Source organism: Bos taurus, chromosome 29, assembly GCF_002263795.3.
Source record: "Bos taurus isolate L1 Dominette 01449 registration number 42190680 breed Hereford chromosome 29, ARS-UCD2.0, whole genome shotgun sequence".
NCBI lineage: Eukaryota > Metazoa > Chordata > Mammalia > Artiodactyla > Bovidae > Bos > Bos taurus.
In genome coordinates, this window is record NC_037356.1 from 39,606,953 (window position 1) to 39,629,140 (window position 22,188).

The following is a 22,188-nucleotide window of genomic DNA, read 5'->3' on the forward strand; positions in this document are numbered from 1 at the left end:
GGAAGTTCACAGTTCGCGTATTGCTAAAGCCTGGCTTGGAGAATTTTAAGCATTACTTTACTAGCGTGTGAGAGGAGGTGCTTTCATTTCATTTCATTCAGTCGTTCAATCATGTCCGACTCTTTGTGACCCCATGAATCGCAGCACACCAGGCCTCCCTGTCCATCACCAACTCCCGGAGTTCACTCAGACTCACATCCATTGAGTCAGTGATGCCATCCAGCCATCTCATTTCAGTTTCCTCATCTGTAAATTGGGGACAATCTCAAACTCTCAAGGTGCTCCTGAAAAGCATGTAGGGAAATGCAATCAGTGTCTAAGGTCTCCTTGAATGAATCAGGCCCTGTGCTTAGGACATTGGAGTGGCAAGGGAAGGTTTCCCTGAGGAGAAAGACATTTGAGATGATGTTGAATATTGAGAAGGAACCAGCCATGTAAAGAGTTGGGAGAAATTCAGTGCAATCCCTATCAAGCTACCAACAGTATTCTTCACAGAGCTAGAACAAATAATTTCACAATTTGTATGGAAATACAAAAAACCTCGAATAGCCAAAGCTATCTTGAGAAAGAAGAATGGAACTGGAGGAATCAACCTACCTGACTTCAGGCTCTACTACAAAGCCACAGTCATCAAGACAGTATGGTACTGGCACAAAGACAGAAATACAGATCAATGGAACAAAATAGAAAGCCCAGAGATAAATCCACGCACATATGGACACCTTATCTTTGACAAAGGAGGCAAGAATATACAATGGATTAAAGACAATCTCTTTAACAAGTGGTGCTGGGAAAACTGGTCAACCACTTGTAAAAGAATGAAACTAGAGCACTTTCTAACACCATACACAAAAATAAACTCAAAATGGATTAAAGATCTCAACATAAGACCAGAAACTATAAAACTCCTAGAGGAGAACATAGGCAAAACACTCTCCGACATACATCACAGCAGGATCCTCTATGACCCACCTCCCAGAATATTGGAAATAAAAGCAAAAATAAACAAATGGGACCTAATTAAACTTAAAAGCTTCTGCACAACAAAGGAAACTATTAGCAAGGTGAAAAGGCAGCCTTCAGAATGGGAGAAAATAATAGCAAATGAAGCAACTGACAAACAACTAATCTCAAAAATATACAAGCAACTCCTACAGCTCAACTCCATAAAAATAAATGACCCAATTAAAAAATGGGCCAAAGAACTAAATAAACATTTCTCCAAAGAAGACATACAGATGGCTAACAAACACATGAAAAGATGCTCAACGTCACTCATTATCAGAGAAATGCAAATCAAAACCACTATGAGGTACCATTTCATGCCAGTCAGAATAGCTGGGATCCAAAAGTCTACAAGCAATAAATGCTGGAGAGGGTGTGGAGAAAAGGGAACCCTCTTACACTGTTGGTGGGAATGCAAACTAGTCCAGCCACTATGGAGAACAGTGTGGAGATTCCTTAAAAAACTGGAAATAGAACTGCCTTATGATCCAGCAATCCCACTGCTGGGCATACACACTGAGGAAACCAGAAAGGAAAGAGACACATGTACCCCAATGTTCATCGCAGCACTGTTTATAATAGCCAGGACATGGAAGCAACCTAGATGTCCATCAGCAGATGAATGGATAAGAAAGCTGTGGTACATATACACAATGGAGTATTACTCAGCCATTAAAAAGAATACATTTGAATCAGTTCTAATGAGGTGAATGAAACTGGAGCCTATTATACAGAGTGAAGTAAGTCAGAAAGAAAAACACCAATACAGTATACTAACGCATATATATGGAATTTATAAAGATGGTAACAATAACCCTGTGTACGAGACAGCAAAAGAGACACTGATGTATAGATCAGTCTTATGGACTCTGTGGGAGAGGGAGAGGGTGGGGAGATTTGGGAGAATGGCATTGAAACATGTATAATATCATGTATGAAACGAGTCGCCAGTGCAGGTTCGATGCACGATACTGGATGCTTGGGGCTGGTGTACTGGGACGACCCAGAGGGAGGGTATGGGGAGGGAGGAGGGAGGAGGGTTCAGGATGGGGAACACAGGTATACCTGTGGCGGATTCATTTCGATATTTGGCAAAACTAATACAATATTGTAAAGGTTAAAAATAAAATAAAATTAAAAAAAAAAAAGAGGTGGGAGAAGAACATTACAGAAGGGGAAATAGCCACTGCAAAGGCCCAAGTTAACCAAGGTTAATAAATGGCTACTTTTCCACCTCCAATCTTCCTTCCACACTTGGAACTCAGCCACACCTCACCCACTCTGACCTCATCACATACTTCACTAGTGAGATACCAACAATGAGCCATCTCATCCTCCCCAGAAGAGAAACCCTGGAGCAGACACAGGGCTAAGTTGGCTCTGGGTCTTGGGGCCATGTAGGCAAGATAGTTATTACCAGGGGCATCAGGTGCAGGGGCACCACCAGTAACTGACCATCTCTGTATGCTTGTCCTCAGGGGTAGAAACTCCAGGGAACAGATAGAGCAAAGAAACAAGCAATCGCTCTTGTCTCATCTTGCCCTGTGTGATCCCGTGGCCCCCTGACCGCTCTGCTCTCTGGACAAAATCTCTTTCCTCTACTCCTTCTCCAAAGGTGGCCTGAGACCAGCATCAGCACCGGACCCTGTAGTCTGGTGGCTGGAAGTCCGTTCACAAGTACTTTGGACACAGGAATGCCCAGCCTTGCCCTGTTTGTCCGTCCTTCTCCCCCAACAAGATCCATAAAGCAAAGTCCTCAAAGAACATGACTAGTTGCATCTCCTCTCAAGGACTTCAAAGCTACAAGCTCTTTTTTGAGCATCCAGAAGGGAACGCATCCTTTGCATCCAGACTTGTCTTAGCCCTACCAACCCCCCTCAGCCAGGGGTTTCCTGAAAAAGAGTAAGACACTGCATCTTAAGTTGCCAGAGAGCTGAGCAGGAAAAATGCTCCTCACTGTGAAAGAAGGTCCATGTTACCCAGTCTCCCAAGGGTCTGTGTTGTGTGAACCAGGAGGAGGAGATATGGGGCTGATGAACTGACCTTGAGTCCAGCAACACCTGGATGTGCCTCCTGGGGCCACTCCAGCTGGGGCTGCCCATACTGTACCTGGAACCCAGCAGACCCAGCTCCTTGTTGCTTTCCTGCTGCTATAAGATAGTAGGTCTGCTGATAAAAGCTGTGCTGGATTTGAGGGGCAAGGGGAAAAGACTTCTGCTTTGGCACCTGCAGACCTCTGAGAGCTGTCCAGCAGTGGATACAGTTGAGCTTTCTCTGCTCTTTCCCTTCTCAGAGCTCTCCCAGCCTGAGAACCAGAGGCCCTGGGTCCCCATGCTTCACTAACTTACCTGCAGCCTTTGGGTGAGTCATACACTCCAGGTTTCAGTTTCCCGATCACTTGGATGACGGAGATTGGACTTGCTCCAGAACACTTGTTCCAGACCGAAGCTCAATACCAATTAGTGGACAAGTGTCTGGGAAGTACATGTTGCCAAGGACTTGGAGGCCACATCTGGTCATTAGGGGGCCGTGACCCCCTGGCCGTGTCTGGTGATGATGGACTCAGAACAGGGAGTAACAGACCAGTTGGCACACAGCTGCTGTGAGATGGAGGATCTTAGGGCCTTGCCCAGTAAAGTTTTTGCCACCTGGGTTCTGTGGGATGAGATCAGGTAGTCATAAGACAGAAGTTACCAACTGGGAAGGTTTCGATTCCTCAGCAGAAACCCGAGATAGGGTGATGAATCACCTCTCATAAAGGAACTCTGGGTACAATACATGCCAGGACACTTAGATAAATTAGGGATTATTTTAAATCTTTGGATGACCTGCCATTTTACTGTCCAGTCTGGGATCATGCCCACAGTTAGAGTGGAATCAAAGGGCCCCTGGGGGAGGCTGTCCCTCTCCCCATGACTCATTAGCAATGAAGTCAGCTCTATTCCTTCCATGTCCAGAGCAGGAATTCCAGCAGGAAGGATGTGACCTCCAGCAAGGTTAACCAGAAGACTCAGGTGGGTCTGGCCCTCTGGTTGGCACCTTTCATTTCCCAGTGCCTCTTCCTTCCCTCCTGGGTCCTGAGCAAGCTGCCCTCGTCTTGGTTAGTGGGTTGGAAATTCCTCTTCCCTTCCAAATATCCCTGCAGCTCCACGCCTTCGCTCCCTCCCTACCCAGGCCCTGCCCTCACCTGCAGGTGGCACTAAGGAAACTGGGGAGAGGATGCCCAGTTCATTCTTTCTAAAAGTATCCTCATTCCTCTACCTCCAGGCCCTGACCTGGCTCATCAAAGTCCCAACTGGATGACTATTGGGTCCTTTAATGGACTGGAACCTGGTGGTCTGGAGTCGACAATGAGAAAGTGAAAGAGAGAGCCAGAGGGAGGGAGAGAAAGAGAGAAAAAGACACGGGGACCCAAGCTCTGATGGAGGAAAGGTGCTTTAATGATCTTTCTGTGAGTATATATAGGCTGTTGTACAAGAAATTTCTTTCGATAATGGTAAAGATCAGAAAACCAAATGTACAGTAACCCTTACCAAGGGAACAAGAGATTAATAATGCTCACAAGGCCAGGAGATAATCCATATCTCAAGAAAGAAGATCGAGACTAAGCAGTTTTGTCATAAGGAGAATGTTTACTGAAGGAGATTCAAGCCTGTCTCATACTATGACCTCAGTCCTGGGAGCAGTGTGCCATTCCACTGGTTTCTGGCAACAGAAACTGATAAGGAACAGAGGATTTATGAGAAACAGCACATAGGAATCCTCCTGTTAAACATTCCCTGACAGATGACCAAGCAGCTTAGCAGTAGGGGAGGCGGGAAGGGGTGGGCGGTGATCATATGACAGGAGAATGAGCAATCTGTAAACTGCTGATTACAAAAAGATTTCAAACATCACAAAATAAAAAATAATAGTAACAAGAACCCTATATTTCTTCACACAGCATCAAGAACTACAACACTCTTCTGTTAGTCTGTCATAGCCAGGAGGCTACATGTCCAAGATTAAGGTGCTGGCCAACTGCATTCTTAGGACCTTTCTTCTTGGCTCACAGACAGTTCTCATATTACTGTGTCCTCCCAATGGTGGTGGACGGGGCAGGAGGTAAGGAGGGAGGCAGAGGGAGGGAGAATGAAAGACAGAGAAGAGATTGAGGAAGCTCTCAGGTGGCTCTTCTAATAAAGGCACTAATCAAATCAGAGGGCCCCACCATTAAGACCCCATCTCAACCAAGTGTGTATTAGTCACTCAGTCATGTCCAGCTCTTTGCAACCCCATCGACTGTAGCCCACCAGGCCGCTCTGTCCACGGACTTCTCCAGGCAAGAATACTGGAGTAGATTGCCATTTCCTTCTCCAGGGGATCTTCCTGACCCAGGAATTGAACCTGGGTCTCCTGCATTGCAGGAAGATTCTTTACCATCTGAACCACCAGAGAAGCCCCCAACCAAAATTTCAACCAAATTACCTCCCAGAGGCCCTGACTCCCAATACCATCACATCAGGAGTTATGCATTCAACATCTGAATTTGGGGGTGGACACAATGCAGTCCATACCAACTACACAGGTCTTTTTTTTTTAATATAAATTTATTTATTTTAATTGGAGGTTAATTACTTTACAATATTGTATTGGTTTTGCCATCCATCAACATGAATCCACCACAGGTATACACGTGTTCCCCATCCTGAACCACCCTCCCTCCTCCTTCCCCGTACCATCGCTCTGGGTCATCTCAGTGCACCAGCCCCAAGCATCCAGTATCATGCATAGAACCTGGACTGGCAATTCGTTTCATACATGATATTATACATGTTTCAATGCCATTCTCCCAAATCATCCCACCCTCTCCCTCTCCAACAGAGTCCAAAAGACTGTTCTATACATCTGTGTCTCTTTTGCTGTCTCGCAAGAGACACATGTACCCCAGTGTTCATTGCAGCACTGTTTATAATAGCCAGGACATGGAAGCAACCTAGATGTCCATCAGCAGATGAATGGATAAGAAAGCTGTGGTACATATACACAATGGAGTATTACTCAGCCATTAAAAAGGATACATTTGAATCAGTTCTAATGAGGTGGATGAAACTGGAGCCTGTTATATGGAGTGAAGTAAGCCAGAAAGAAAAACACCAATACAATATACTAACGCATATATATGGAATTTATAAAGATGGTAACGATAACCCTGTATGTAAGACAGCAAAAGAGACACAGATATATAGAACAGTCTTTTGGACTCTGTGGGAGAGGGAAAGGGTGGGATGATTTGGGAGAATGGCATTGAAACATGTATAATATCATATAAGAAACGAATCACCAGTCCAGGTTCGATGCATGATACAGGATGTTTGGGACTAGAACACTGGGATGACCCAGAGGGATGGTACGGGGAAGGACATGGGAGGGGGGTTCAGGATGGGGAACACGTGTACACCCGTGGTGGATTCATGTTGATGTATGGCAAAACCAATACAATATCGTAAAGCAATTAGCCTCCAATTAAAATAAATAAATTTTTAAAAAATAAAATAAACAGCACCAGTCTTGCCCATTGATACAATTCAAATTTTACTTTTTCAGTTCTTGGTCTACAAGATGATCATGGAAAACACTGCAAATCAACAGGTTCTGACAGTAACAAAGAACAACATGAGGCTGAGATTTGAAAAGAGAAAATAAGCCAAGGGCAGACAAATCATACAATTTTCTTTTTAACTTAAACTTATTTAATCGGAGGCTAATTACTTTACAATATTAAGTTAAATGCTATCCCTGAAAATAAGCAGAACAGTTTCAAAAGTCACAAGTAGAGGGGAGGCCTTGTTACTTATTTTTTAAAATGTTCATTAGGCTCCAGTGATTGTTTGCTACTATTCTTTTCTACAGTCATGCTGAGTAAAGCTATAGCTAAAGGGAAGTTAAACTGTGTTCATGAAGCGTTAAGGTTTACCTCTTTTTATCTGCAGTCTCTCAGAGAAAGCAAAGTAACTACAAATAGCGCTACACCAGAAACGAGTTTCTTGACCAACAATGTCGCTTCAGCACGCGATGAACTGGTTCACTCTAAAGTGGTCACGGCTGTTGAAGACAAGAGGTTTTGTATTTTTATATGGCACATCTTTTTGGTCCCTGTGAAAACAAGTTTTCTTGAATGTGAACTATCCTCTGACATTTGTGGAGTTACTATCACTCTTCCTATATCCATTAGATCGATATATGGCTCAAGGCTGCACAAGTTTAAAATTTCATTACAGGGCAATGAGCAACATGTGGCTTGCCTCTGTGAGCGGCTGGGTCAATCTGCAAGAAAGAGTATTTTAGAGTATCATCAAGTTCCAAGATTGCAGCTTGGTTACCACAACAATAACAATATTTTGGAGCACTGAAAATCGTTACTGCATTTCAGGCAAAACACCAGTTATATCCCTCCATCACCAGCCAATGAGCTCTACACACCAACAGGAGGCCATTGGCATGATTAAATGTCTCAGAAACATCCTGCCCAAAGGTGTAGTCAGCTCCTTGAGGAGATATACCCCAATCTCCATGGTCCCTCTGGATCTGACCACAGCAAGTGATACGTTGGACCCTCGCGGGGAACTTCTCGTAAGTGATCAAGAGCTCTGATGTGATCCAGTGTATCTATGGATGGTGAGAGGCCACCATGTAGACAGACTATCTGCCCAGCCACTGAGGCAGTGAGAGGAAGATGGTCAAAAAGATCTGTAAAATATTTCCAGACATGCGTTTGCATATTTCCTGAAATATTCATCACAGAAACCACATACTTATGTAATCTGTCTCCTTCTCTCATGATTTCCTTGAAGAATGGTGATATGTTCACTGATAAGGAATCACAAGAGCTACAAGCAGAGTAACTGTTTCCACTGAATAATACCCTCTGTCAGCATAATCGCCCATAAACAAGTAGTTTGTATCAGGAGATTTACCACCAATTCTAAACAGTTCCATGAGATCATGAAATTGCCCATTCACATCTCCGCAGATGGTTACTGGACATCAAACTTCTTGTACATTGGATTTTTTTTGTCAGCATTTCTTTAGCCTTCTTGCAGAGGCTCTTGACCTGGGATGGGGACTGCTGCTCCATCCACTTGTCCAGCTCCTTGGTGAATACCTTCTCGTCCATGATGTCAGCTGCCTGAACCAGCTACCGCTCCTTGCTCCTCCCGCTGGTAGCCAGTTCCCGCTGAACTTGTGCCTGTACTGGTGGTTGCTCAGCACTAGCGCTGGCCCTCTGGCTCATCCCTCTGTGCACAGCCACTGGCCGCTGCCCTCCTCCACTCACTCTAGGCCTGACACTCTGCTCTCTGTAATCTCCCCCTTCCTTTCTATGCCACTTATTTGTTTAAAAGGTGGGAGGAGGTGGAGTTGTCTTATAGAATTTTACAAGTATTGGGTTTAAAGCAAGGGACTGCAACACCACTACCAAGGGCCAGTAGGGTCTGTGACCTATTGAGACCCCGGCTGCACGGCAGGAGTGAGACTTCATCTGTATCTACAGCTGCTCCCCATCACTCTCCCGTCCCCCAGATGGGACACTCTTGTTCCAGGAAAACAAGCTCAGGGCTCCCACTGACTCTTCATTAAGATGAGTTGTATAATTATTTCATTATGTATCACAATGTAATAATAGAAATAAAGTACACAACAAGTGCAATATCCTTGAATCATCCAGAAACCACTCCCCTCCACCACCACCTGTAGAAAAATTGTCTTCCAGAAAACCAGTCTCTAGTGTCGAAAAAGCTGGGGACCGCTAGTTTAGAGGATTGCTTCTCTGTCCCTTTATCTATGTAATTCCCTGAAAACTGGGAGTTAGATCTAGACTTGAGTTCAACAAGTTTCATTGGAATATTTTACACGTATTTCCATATATTTCTTATGGCACCACTTCAAGAGGCTCATAATTTCCCCCACTCCTATGACAGATGCTGAGATGCAGCAGGTCCTGATGGTGCCAACCTCATGCATGCATTGTAAAACACTTCAGCCTTTCATCTTATGGTTTTAGCATCCATTGATGACCTTTGCCTAGATCCATTGATTCATCAGGATGTTGCAAAACAGAGGATTTATGTTTCTACCACTCCTTCTGAATTTAATTCCTAAAATTCTTCAATTAAAGATGATTCTTTTAACTGTTTGTAGTTACATGAAATATGCTTCATATAAACAAAAATAGCATAAATGTTGATGATTACTTCCCTTTTTTCTCAGTGCCCATGTTGGTGAGTTGGTGCCCTACCAATGTGTCACTGTGACAAATTAGATGTTATCTATTAGCATTTGGATCTCCTGGCTTTTTATATATTTAATTTATTTCAGCTGATTTGATCTGATGCTAAAATTGTCCCAGTTTTAGCCTCTTTATATGGATTACTAAACTTTTTGTCCAGCCCTCGCTGGTCTTTGAAGGCTCAACTTTCTGGCCCTTCAAGATTCCCAGACTTATCTTGTACACTTCTTGACCCAGTCCTGAAATCAGCCATCTCCTCAAGAATCCATAGATCCTCTGGTGGAAAATGGTATTTAGAGGTCACAAGTTAGACCTCAGGATAATCACTATAAGCAAGCTGCATCGTTAGTAGGTTTTTTAACCATCAGAGTGATGAGGTATGCAATTCTTAAAAAAGAAAATAATTAAATGTTACAAACTTAAGCTTTCAAGTTTTAAGACTGCAAGGTTTTACTTAAGCTTTTTTGTTTTATACTTGAACCTCTTTCCTCTATCCACTGATTGTCTTACTTTAGAATAATATTAGCTTTAATTACTTACTTGCTTTAACCTATAACACACATGCGATACTTTCACAACAGCAGAAGCAATATCACCAACAATAGGGTGTTGGACACAGTCTCAAATTTCTTTGCTTTTTTGTTTTTGGTTTTATTTTGGGTGTGGGGGCATGTTTTTGTTTCTCTTTGTCCTTAGAAAACATTCCACTCTGAATGCTGCTGCTGCTAAGTCGCTTCAGTCGTGTCCGACTCTGTGCGACCCACCAGGCTCCCCGGTCCCTGGATTCTCCAGGCAAGAACACTGGAGTGGGTTGCCATTTCCTTCTCCAATGCATGAAAGTGAAAAGTGATAGTGAAGTCACTCAGTCGTGTCCGACTCTTAGCGACCCCATGGACTGCAGCCTACCAGGCTCCTCCGTCCATGGGATTTTCCAGGCAAGAGTACTGGAGTGGGGTGCCTACAAAGTCAAAATTCTGCATTTTAAAGCCACTTACTTAGGTAATGTTTTGTTCTGGGCAGTTATGTCATCAACTTGATACAATTAGGCTCCTTAATCTTAGTTTGTTCTCAGCTTCTACAGATGTGTTTATCTATTTTTTGATCTTGTAACATATATATTGTTGCAAATTCAAACTATAAAATAATAAAAATCACTTCCTTCTCTGCCCCTCATCCATAAATTATATTTTTAGTACTTTTGACTTATTCTTGCCCTCTTTATTATTGAAAATAGACATACGTGTATGTAAAAGTAACAAATTATAAACACTTTTTCAGTCTGCTTTTTTAAAAAAACTGAACAAGGTACCCTGAAGAAATCACCCATCCCACTCCTCCCTCCACCCGCATCCTCCCCAGGTGTTGGGACGCCCTGGGCCTTATTCCACAGTCCCCCACAAGTGGTCACTTCAGGTATGTTTGTAATCTTTTGCATTTACAAATGGTTCAGGATGAGGAACACCTGTAAACCCATGGCTGATTCATATCAATGTATGGCAAAAACCACTACAATATTGTAAAGTAATTAGCCTCCAACTAAAATAAATAAATAAGTAAAAACAGTTGTTGTAGTGAACAGCTTGTGCACATGGTGATTTCTACTTTTGCCAGTGTATCTTTGGAACAGATCCCTAGAAGTAGAATTGTTGAGTGAAGGGCATATGTGTGTGGCATTTGTTAGATGCTGTCAAATCCACTCTGTGGAGATTGAACAACCAATAATGAATGTAAACAATGTACAAAAATATGGGTTAAGACATAGCACCCTATCTATACACACCTGGTAACCGGGGAACCTCTCGATGTTCTACCCAAGGGTCAGAGTCAGACCTCGCTAGACCTCACGCAGGAACACCCAGGCTCTGGGAGTCCTGGGAGGAGCCATGAGGCACCATTGTCTTTACTTTGGCTGAAACAACAGTTTAACAGGCAGCCCTGTTCATCACAGGCTGAGCAGGAGCTCTGCATGATTTGTTTGTTTGTTTGGTCCTCTTTGATGGATAAAAACACTTCAAAATTATCTCTTTCTATGTTTGGTTTAGCAGTTAAAATGTTTCAAGGCATGAATTTTATTAGGGAATTAAATCAGAATTCTATCCATTTGTCCTTAGCAAATGGATATTATTAAATTCGCTGGTTTATATGACACTGCTGATCTTTCTTCACAAATGGAAGGAAAATTGACATAGTTAATATGTATTCAGTCTCTTACTCAGTCAACCAACTTGAATTGGATTCCCCCTCTGTCCCCTCTGTACTCATACCTCTAGGCGAGAAATAAAAATCTGCACAGTCTGAAGGCCGAATCCCTCCAGCCTTTGAATCCCTTCAAATGAACAATGTATGCACATTTGTTGGAGAATCGGTTCACACTATATTTTCTGGACAAAAAAAAGTTTAGTTGCTAACATTCAAAAATCAGGAGATTACACATAGATTTACAGACTTCTGACTTCTCTTGGAAACTTGGCCAACCAGCCTGCTTTCCTCTGTGGCAGTCCCTGGTTGGAGCAGAGGCGAAGCTTCCCCCAGTGGTAGGACCTGTGCTGCCCAGTGTCCAGAATATCTACCCAGCCCTTCCATTCATTTCTCTTGCCTCCTGGGCCATAAATCTGTGAGAACTGACCTAGACTGCTAGCCTCTGAAGATACGGACCACCTGTGTGTTACTGGACTTTGACTTTCCAGCATCCTACCCAGACTCCAGCACACAGGGCTCTCCTTGTATGTTTGGTGGGTGATATGAAGTATCTTGTGGATGCCTGTATCACCTTTCTTCCGATACTAAAACCATGTGATTGCAATACTGCTCCAGCCGAGATCTTTGATACAGACTGGCAGCAAAGGTGCCCCTGATCTGTGCCAATGTCCCACTACTCAAAGCCACTCATATGTCACTGGGCTGCTCCTAAAGTCTTCACTTTTCTGTTTGATCTCTTTTCCTCCTAGCAATCTCCTCCCCAACTGAGCACAGCCATGCACATCTCATGTCATTTCTAGGACAACCACATGAGATCGCGAATGTATAGCATGGCACCCAGCATTTCTGTTTATCACATTCTTAGCAGCGTTTTGTCTCCAAGTTGGCACGAGTCTCCCCATTCTTAGTTTAGCTTAATTTTTCAGCCAAGCCTCAAGGAAGAGATTACAGTAGAAATTTCTGTAATCTGAGAATTTTCCAAATCCTATGTGCAGAGACTGACAGAGGTAAACATTTTATGGGAATTCCTGTGGTGAAGTGGTAAATAATCTGCCTGCAATGTAGGAGATCCAAGTTTGATCCCTGGGTCGGGAAGATCCCCTGGAGGACGAAATGGCAACCCACTCCAGCATTCTTAGCTGGAAAATTTCATGGACAGAGGAGCCTGAAGAGTCCATGAGGTTGCAAAGAGTCGAAATGACTGAGCACGCACACATGACCTTATCAGAGCCATTAGTGGCCTAACGGCGCAAATTAGGGCAGGTCAGAGCATATATAATTAGGAGCTTGTGTTCACCACTGCAAGCTCAGGACTTAATCTTCCCTGGGTCCTTGGAGCATGAAGGACCTTGTGAAGATCCTTCACTTCATGAAGCATGAAGTGGCCGGTGCTGCTTGGGCTGGTGGCCCTCCTGGAGTGCATAGTCAAGTAAGTATGGGGACAGTTAGTGGCATCATCTCTCTTTCTGGGATTTCTCTTGTCGTCCTCTTATCCTTACACCCATCAGGGTTAGAAGAGAAAGCAATTCTCTAGCAGTCCAAAGATCAACTCTTACCTATTGATGAGAACCTTGTCATGGGCACTGAGGGGCAAAAGCATCTTGAGGTAGGCCTGCAGGGTTGCACAGCTCTGGGGGTGCCAGTCACATTAGGACCCATGCAAGAACAGCACTCTCTGCAATTGTTCACTGCACAGCCTGTGCAACTCTAGGTGTGGTGCTGTGGAAACCCATTTCTCCTGAATTTGCCTCGGGGGCTTGTCTCTGCTCTCTCTCCTATTTTGGGTGTATGTATTTATGTCTTCATCTGCATAGGCGCCAAATGGTCATCTGGTTTACCCAAGATTACACAACAGAACCTGTATGCAGACCTAGGTTTTTGACATGTCTTTGCACGGCATCCTGATAAAAGATGACACTCATAGGAATGCTTGGAAAATACACAGTGCCATTACAATGCCAGGTATGACAGTCATACTATAATACAGACAGCTGATTGCTAACCCTTCTTTGTTTCCTTTTCCCCGTGCTCAATAAAAGAATCCCTATAAAGAAGAAGCAGGCCCTGCAAGAAATCTTCAGGGTAAAAATCCTGACAAAAAATTTCCTGCAGGCAAAAGCTTACAGTCTGTCCGACAATTCTGGTCTTTACCAGAGTTTCTCATCTCATCCCCAGAGGAACATCTTGAACATGAGTGTTGGGAGGATGGTGCTCCACAGCGCCCCCTGGTGCTCTGGCCTAGCACTGGGGCTCATCTGGAGGTGCCAGGTGGGATGTTGGGGCTGGGGCTCCTGCAGGAGGCAGAAACAGTGGGGAACAGGACCCCATTCCAAGAGGAAAAGGCATTCTCGTCCTCAACTCTTGGTCTGTGGTGACTGGACCCAGCAATGACCAGGTGGCAGGTAAACATCCATTTCTGTGCCAAAGACATTAGATTGAGGGAGATTGTTCTTTCTGAACGAAGTGAGCTACTGAGTTAAGATGAAGAGTGAACCATGACTAATCAAAAGATAGCCAACTGCAAACTAGTGTGAATCCTCAGGCAGAGAAAGGTCACCCTCTGCAAATCCAGGAATGATACCAGAAAAAAGTTACTGAGTCCCAAAGACATGTGAGGCCATAAAAGTCCAAGACTATAGTTATTGTTTCTGTCATTGTTTTTTTTTTTTTTTTTTAAGAGTCTTATCTCTTCTTTGAGAATGCACAGACCAGGCTGAGAGAGAGGCAAAGACTGAATACATGTCAAGTGAAAGGGCCACCTGCGCATTGCTGACAGAAGTTTAGAGGGAGTGGCCTGGGGTGACCTAGGAGGCCCACAGTCTGGGGCTTGAAGAAGAAATTGGAGAGCTTCTCAAATGAAGTGACTAGTCTGAGCAGAGGCTGTGAGGAGGAACGGTTGGAAAATGATTTCTGGAGACCTGGGTTGCCCAGAGGGAAGCAGTACTCTGGGAATCAGGGGTGATCAAGAAGACTGGCCTGCACTAACCTCCCCTCCCCGGCCCCTGTAGATGGCTTACATCAGCAACATCACCACTGGAACACCCCCTCAACAGTTCCAGGTCATCTTTGACACCAACTCATCTGACTTGTGGGTGCTCCCTGTCTACTGCCCAAGTTCCAGCTGCTGTGAGTACCTGCTCCCCCGACCCATCTTGTCCTCCCCTTCCCACCCCTTTTCTATCCTTGGAACCTGACAGATACGCATCTCTTGTGTTGGCAGCTACGAATAGCAAATTCAACCCTAGTCAATCCAGCACCTTCCAGGACATGAGGAGGACAATCAACCTCAGCTTTGGCTCTGGGAGAATGAGTGGATATCTTGGCTCTGACATTGTTTGGGTAATGTGGGAACCAGGGGCTCAGTAAGGGCTGGCCCTGGGAGCGACAGCTACCTGCAAAACAGATACAGGACTAGCTGGCAGAGACTGTCCATCCCTAAATCCCCTAGTGGCCACCTGCCCAGCAGGGCCTTGTCCCTGAGGAGGCAGCTCCCCTGCTGACACACAAACTCCCAGAACAACTAACCCAGAGAGTGGCTTGACATGTGGATTTGTAGCTCGTTTACCCATGAGCAGCCCAGAGCTCATTTTGCTGGAGCAGAAGGAGGGGACAATAAAGCACCCACTTCTATATTCTCAGACTCTACAGGGTACAGTTATGGTAATAACTTGTTTGATCCTGAAACAACCCCAGGAAGGAGGTATTATTATTAGCTCCATGATAAGGATAAGGGACAAGAGGTGCAGCGAGTCAGGGCCTTGCCCAGGTCACACATTTTTCAAGTGAAGGAGCTTGGCTGTCCTTCAGGACTCAAGTAGGTGTGGGTTTGGGAGAGAGCATAAAACTGATCTGGGTCCCCTGGACAGCACAGGGCTTCAGGTATCCAGGCAAGTAAAGCAGGGCTCACAGATGTGGAAGGGGCCTGATAAATGGGATCTCACTCCAGGGGACCTTTGAGACTAATAAAAACTATGGCTTGCCTCCCCATAAGTGCCTAGTATACTCTACCTGTGTCTCTCTGTCTCTCTTCCTCTCATACATACACTCACACACAGGTATACACATCAGCAAAAGCCTCTTTCCCATGCCAAATTTTCATAAGAACCCTGCCAGTGACATTGTATAATAGGATTTCGTCTTCCTGGAGAGATACAGAATCCACGATGCATTGCAAGGAATTCGGTCCATTTCTGTTATCACATCATAGTGATGCCAAAGAGAAGACTAGCCTGCTCTCTATTCATTGCATGCTCAGGCAGGAACCATTTGGTCCTGTTCCAAGTTTTGGTTGCCCCACCTGTACAGCAGGCTGAGGTCAATTTGACTCACTCAGATGGTGTTTTCAGGAGAAGCAGATGTTGTTAAAATATACAGCATCACACAAATGGAACCTGAATTCCTGTGCCAGCTTTGTCTAACCATCTTACGTCCAGCCAGGGTACAGCCAGGCTTGTTTTTCTCTGACATGCTAATGATCTGCGCTCCAGCCCAATCCCACTTCCCAAACCTTTATGTGGGAACTCTCTCTTCCCACGGATTGGGGAACTTTTTGTCCCGTGGCAGGCATTTGGCCTGAGCACGAATCTGTCCAGGGAGGCCATGGAATACGGGCCTTATGATGGCATCCTGGGCTTGGCCTACCCCAGCTTTCCCACCGATGGGACCAGCCCTGTCTTCGACAACCTGAATAACCGAAGAGTCATTTCTCAGCCTGTCTTTGCCTTCTACTTGAGCAGGTAAGTCTGAGCTGGACAAGTCTTCTCTCTAAATTAGCTGTGCTTACAGTTGCATGAAAAATTATAGACCACCAGATCCAGAATATTTCTGAGAGATAGTCTAGCTTAGGAGAACTATGGCCCCAGGATCACATCTGGCCTCACCACTGGGTTTTGTCAATAAAGTTTCACTGAAACACAACCGTGCTGTTGGGCTCAAGGGGTACAGATAAGAGAGAGAGCAATAGAAGGTGTCAGGATATTGGATATTGGAGGAAAAGGCAACAGGATTTGTTGATAAATTTGATATGGAAGGAAGGAGTGGGATGGAGAGAATGTTTCCTTCCTCAGTAACATCTCACCAGGAGCCCAGGACCAGCTACAGAGTTTGCAAGAGCCAGTCCAAAATGAAAATGTGGAACACCAAAACATATTAGGAATTTTAAGACAGGGATATTAGAGTTGGAGGTCTGCTCAGCTGTAAGCCCCATGGACAGCACTGGTCACAGGCAAGTGAAGTTAAATTGAAACCATGCCCTTAGCTCCCTCGGGCCTTGGCTTTCCAGAATAATTATAGATTAGACAAAGAGAAAGCCAGACCACACCAGCATGGAGACCTCTGAGGGTATCTCTGAGCACTCGGGTGGCTGGAGAGGACCTGGCCTTCCACATAAGATTGGGTGGTGGAACCAGGTTAGGCTGCCCAACTTTGAACTTCTTTGGCACTCAGTATATGGGGACCAACCTTGGTCAGGTACTCAGTCCATCTAAGCCTCAATTTCTGCATATGTAAAATAAAAACTACTGTAGTAGCGCCTCTGATGGGTGAAGAAGCACAGCCTGCAGACAGTGCCTGGTGTTACTCTCTTCCAACAAGCCCCTCATCCTTCTCTATTTGGCCAGCTGGATATCACCAGCATGGTGATGTTTGGTGGAGTCGACAATTCCTACTTCCACAGAGATCTCAAGTGGATACCAGTGATTCAACCACGCTACTGGCAGATAATGATGAATCGGTGAGCCTCTCCCTCTAAGGGTCACCCCAATGACATTTCCACACATGCACACAGACAGACACACACAGTCACACACAGACACTGGCTCCACCCACAAACATACATAAAAACACATACGAGACACATATAAACACACTCATAGGCACAGACACAGACACGCACAGCACACAGATATGCACAAACACAGACACACAAATATAGACACACACATCACCCATGGGTTCATAATTGCCTCAGGCCTCCTGTCCAAGCCTCTGACCAGGGTCCTGAAAGGATCCAGAGAGGTCTGTGCAGCTGGGGGAGGGCTGCATTCCTGTGCTGTGAGGTGGGGAGCATGGTTAGAAGACCCTACAGTGTGGTGAAAAGAGGATCAGGGGGAATTTCACAAGTCTGGACAGGGTTGTGTTAAGATGACCTACTGACCAGGGCCACCCAGGACCTCGAGTGTTCTCAGTACACAGAATTGCCAGTTGAAAAACTGAGAAAGTCCTGAAAGTCTGGGAAAACTGATCTACTCAGGGAGAAGCCATCCAGCAGTGGAGAGAGGTTGGCTGCAGTCTTGAGACCTAAAACAATACATAAAAAAGAGACAACCCACCTAAACAATGCTACCAACCACCCAAACCGAGCACACAGTAGGGCAGCAGCTGTGACTGAGTCAGGAAGCTGGGATCCAGGAGTGGCCTGAGAACAAGGGGCAATAATAGATGAGATTCTGCATGATACCCTCAGGCCAAAGATTTCCTGTCCTTTGGAGGCCCCTGGGTCTACTCACACTCCCCTGGCAGGGGCCTCAGTGTCTGAGCCGGGTGAGGGGGTGGTGCTGGGAGACAAGCACTCCCAGGGCAGCCTGTGTCTCCCCCACCACCACTCAGAACACCTACTGCCCCGAGGAACCTCCATCTTCACTGTATGGGCCGACCCATCATTGGTGAGACACCAGATACAGGTCTCTGGATGTTCTTCATTCAACAAACATACCTCATGCATCCATTGTGTGCTGGGCACTTGAGGAAGGCTCTAAGGATACAACTCGCCTTCACCTCTAGTGACGGAGACGTAGATGAAATGACTCACACGGTAGTCCAATAGTGAATTACCACTTTGGTACATACTAGACATGAGGAAAAGGCCCTGGCACCCCACTCCAGTACTCTTGCCTGGAAACTCCCATGGACGGAGGACCCTGGCAGGCTCGCTAAGAGTTGGATATGACTGAGAGACTTCACTTTCACTTTTCACTTTCATGCATTGGAGAAGGAAATGGCAACCCACTCCGGTGTTCTTGCCTGGAGAATCCCAGGGACGGTGGAGCCTGGTGGGCTGCCGTCTATGGGGTCACACAGAGTCGGACACGACTGAAGCGACTTAGCAGCAGCAGCAGACATGAGGGAAAGACCTACAGAGAGTGAGCAAGACAGGTGCTCGATCTAGTCTGGGGTGAAGACTTTCCTGAAAAAGTGACAGTTAGGCTGGGACCTGGAAGATAAGGAGAAATTAACTATAGAAAGGGGATGAGGGTCTTCTAGAAAGGGCACCAGCACAGGTCCTGAGACATGAAACAGCCAGTTTATTCAAGAAAGGAAGTCCAAAAGGTGATGTGACCAGAATAAAGGTAAACAGAGTCAGGGCAAGAACTGAAGGTCTCTTCAGGAGACAGTCAGGCAGGGGGCAGTTGTTGAAGAGATTTCGGAGTGACCCTGGTGCCTGCTTTGTCCTCTGTCTCTCAGTGTCTCCATGAACGGAAAGATTATTGCTTGTTACCACGGTTGTCAGGCCATTGTGGATACTGGGAGCTCATTGCTGATTGGCCCAACTGATCTGGTCAGCAGCATTCAGGGGCACATCAACCCCAGTCCCATCAGGGATAGCGAGGTGAAGGGTCATGCCACAGGGTCGTTCTTGGGCTCCCCAAACACCAAGGATCACCTGGGCCAACCACTCTCCCTCTTTTTCTTATAGCAAATGATGTCATGTAATGATGCCACGAACCTGCCTCCTGTTATCTTCACCATCCATTGCACTGACTTCCCAGTGTCCCCTAAATACTACATCCAGAAGGTGAGGGTTCATCCCTGGGGCTGGTTCCCAAATCTGGCAATTGCTGGAAACCTTGGGCTGCTGCTGGGAGGAGGGCACCCCCTGCAGGTCAAGCCACACCATTGAAGACGCTGCTGAGCTCTGTGGCTGGGCCAGTGCCTCCCACAAATTCAACCACTTGAGAGTAAAGGGCAGTCTGGTAGATCCATCATCCTGAAATAAATAGAGAGACACAAGCCCGTTCCAGCAGTGTCGAGGCAAAGGGGGAGGGGAACTCTAAGGTCCTCAGACCTCAAAGAGCTTCAGTTCAACTGAAGCCCTCAGATGGATGAACACAGAAAGTCAGCTCTAGCAACCCTTGAAATAGACAGGGGACAATGGGGAGTGACTGGGGATGGTCCCTGTGTGCTGGCCCACCCTAGTGATTGACAGTCTCCCTTCCCTTCTCAAAAGAGGCTGATGGGCTCAAAAAAGGCATTGAGGAAGAGAGGGAATTTCAGTAATTCTAAATCCCCAGCCTCATGGAGGAGTGAAGAAGCCTGCTTGGGTTGAGGGATATCTACACCGAATTCCATGCAATCCATTGCATGGAATGGTTGGTGCAAAAGGGATCTGGAGGCAGATTAGGGGTGATGAGGGCTACAGACCAGGGTTGCACCAGGGGAAATCACTCAACCCAGTCTGGAGTGGCCAAAGAGGATGAGTATGGGTCCAAGGAGGCTTCCCAGTCAGCCTAAGTACAATATAAAGGGCAGATTGTGGGCACTGCTATTTAAAGTGGATAACCAACAATTACCTACTGTGTTGAACATGGAACTGTGCTTGATGTTATGTAATAGCCTGGATGGGAGGGGAGCCTGGGGGAGAATGGATTCATGTAGATGTATGGCTGAGTCCCTTTGCTGTCCACCTGAAAGTGTCACAATACTGTTAACTGGCTACACTGTGATACAAAATCAAAATCTTTTAGAAAAAGAACGGGTTGTGGGGAAGGATGAGAAGAATAGGCATTTTCTACAGAGCATAGAGCAAGCAGGAGTTGGAAGGAAAGAAACAGAAGAGTGTGAGGGGAATTATGAGACATTCTTGTTCTTTTTTTAAAAAGTATTTTGAAGTATAGCTGCTTTACAACGTTGTGTTAATTTCTGCAGAACATCAAAGGCACTCAGTTTTATGTATGTACAAACATATACATATTCCTTTTCATGTTCTTTTCCATTACAGTGTATCACGGGATACTGAATACAGTCCCTGTGCTATACAGTAGGGCTTTGTTGCTTAACCATCCTCTCTATATTTGTTTGAATCTGATAATGCCAAACTCCCAATCCTCTCCTCCTCCCCTCCTCATGACAACCACATATTTTGGCCCTTCTTGTTCCTGTACCCCCACTTCTGCAGCTACTGTGAGAGCCACTTGATTCTTCCCACAGGAGGGAAAAAATCGAAAAGCTGTCTGCTCTGGATATTGAGGGGGATGGCAGGTAAGGGCTTAGGCTGACCTGTATGTATTTCTGTCTCCCCCAGATTTCAAAGAGCCTCTGCTTTAGCAGTTTTCAAGGGGGCACAGAGAACATGGTCCCCTTGGAGACCTGGATCCTGGGTGACGTCTTCCTGAGAGCATATTTCTCAGTTTTCGATCGGAGTAAAAACAGGATTGGCCTGGCTCCCGCAGCATAAATCTGCACTGCTATAGGAATCACTCAGGCCCACTCCAAACACACACACCCAGGTAGGGCCATCCCACCCAGGGATGCTGAGGAACTGTGTCTGATGATCTGCAAGGCCCTATTCTCGGTAAAGAATAAACAGCTTCACTCTTAATGGTGCTAAAACAGATGGGTATCTCTGTTTGGGTCCGGGAGGGTATAATGATTAGGAAGGAGCAGGAACCAAGTCTGAACCACAAGTGAGAGGAGACCAATTCCAACTGGTTTCAAGGAAAGGGGGGCTTATTGGAAGGACACTGGGGATCCAGTGACAGGAAGATGTTCTAGACCATGGAAGTGTTTATGACTGCACCACCAACTCCACCATTCCCCATCCAGAGGGACAGGGCTGTTGTGCCTGCATGCTCAGTCACATCTGACTCTATATGACCCCATGAGCTGTAGCCCCCCTAGGCTCCTCTGTCCATGGGATTCTCCAGGCAAGAATACTGGAGGGGCCATTTCCTTCTCCAGGGGATCTTCCCAACCCAGGAATCAAATCCATATCTCCTGCATTTCAGGTGAATTCTTTAACTCTTGAGACATCGGGGAAGCCTGCTTTCAGAGGGATTGTAAGGGGTAATAAAAATAGCTTCTATCCATCCTCCGCATCTCAGAGGAACATTGGCAGTGAATTTCTGCCCTAGGGGGATCTCTGTGAGGCCCTTCAAGTTGAGGTGATTCCTGTTTTCCTTCCACCCCAATCACCAGCTCTCTGCCACCCACACCAACTGTGTCCTTTCCAGTCCCATTTGCCAAGTTTTGGGCCGTGTGGATCCCTGAGCCATCCCTCTCCTCCAGGGCAAAGCACACCCCTTCCTTTGGCCCCCAGTGCTGCTGGGGAGGAAGCCATTCATGTCAAAGGAGAACTCAGGATGCACAGAGCGTTCAGCCTGTCTGAGCTTCCTTCAGAGGCAGAGCTACAAACCATTTGGTTTGAGCTGCCATGGTTTGACACTTGCAAGTGAAAGCATGACTTTGTCCCACCTAGAGATCTGAGATAGAGAGCCTGGCTGGGGACGAGGGGTCAGAGGCATGGGGAGACCCAGATAAGAGAAAAATAAATAAGTAAACAAATGAGTGAACTAGTAGATGCTCCCACCAGACCACACTGCTGTATTCATGTTGGGAGACATAGATGGTCTCAGCATGGGTACTGCCATGAAATCAACTGGGATTCGTAGACTTCAGTGAGAGAATAGGCAGGAGAAAATAGCAAAAAGATAAGTCTTGAACAC

The 22,188-nt window shown here is 45.8% G+C and overlaps 1 protein-coding gene and 1 pseudogene across 1 annotated transcript; one reads left to right on the forward strand and one right to left on the reverse strand.

Annotated features, from left to right (window-relative positions):
• Positions 1-7,248: 7,248 nt before the first annotated feature.
• On the reverse strand, positions 7,249-8,538 carry LOC100139844 (serine/threonine-protein phosphatase 2A catalytic subunit alpha isoform-like; annotated as a pseudogene).
• A 5,778-nt stretch (positions 8,539-14,316) lies between these two features.
• Positions 14,317-20,921, forward strand: LOC617765 (pregnancy-associated glycoprotein 2). Its single transcript, XM_024987501.2, is given in 7 exon segments — positions 14,317-14,596; positions 14,691-14,805; positions 16,003-16,210; positions 17,089-17,201; positions 18,932-19,076; positions 19,164-19,262; positions 20,769-20,921. Coding segments are annotated over 7 exon segments (951 nt in total). The 5' UTR covers positions 14,317-14,478.
• The last annotated feature ends 1,267 nt before the right edge of the window (positions 20,922-22,188 follow it).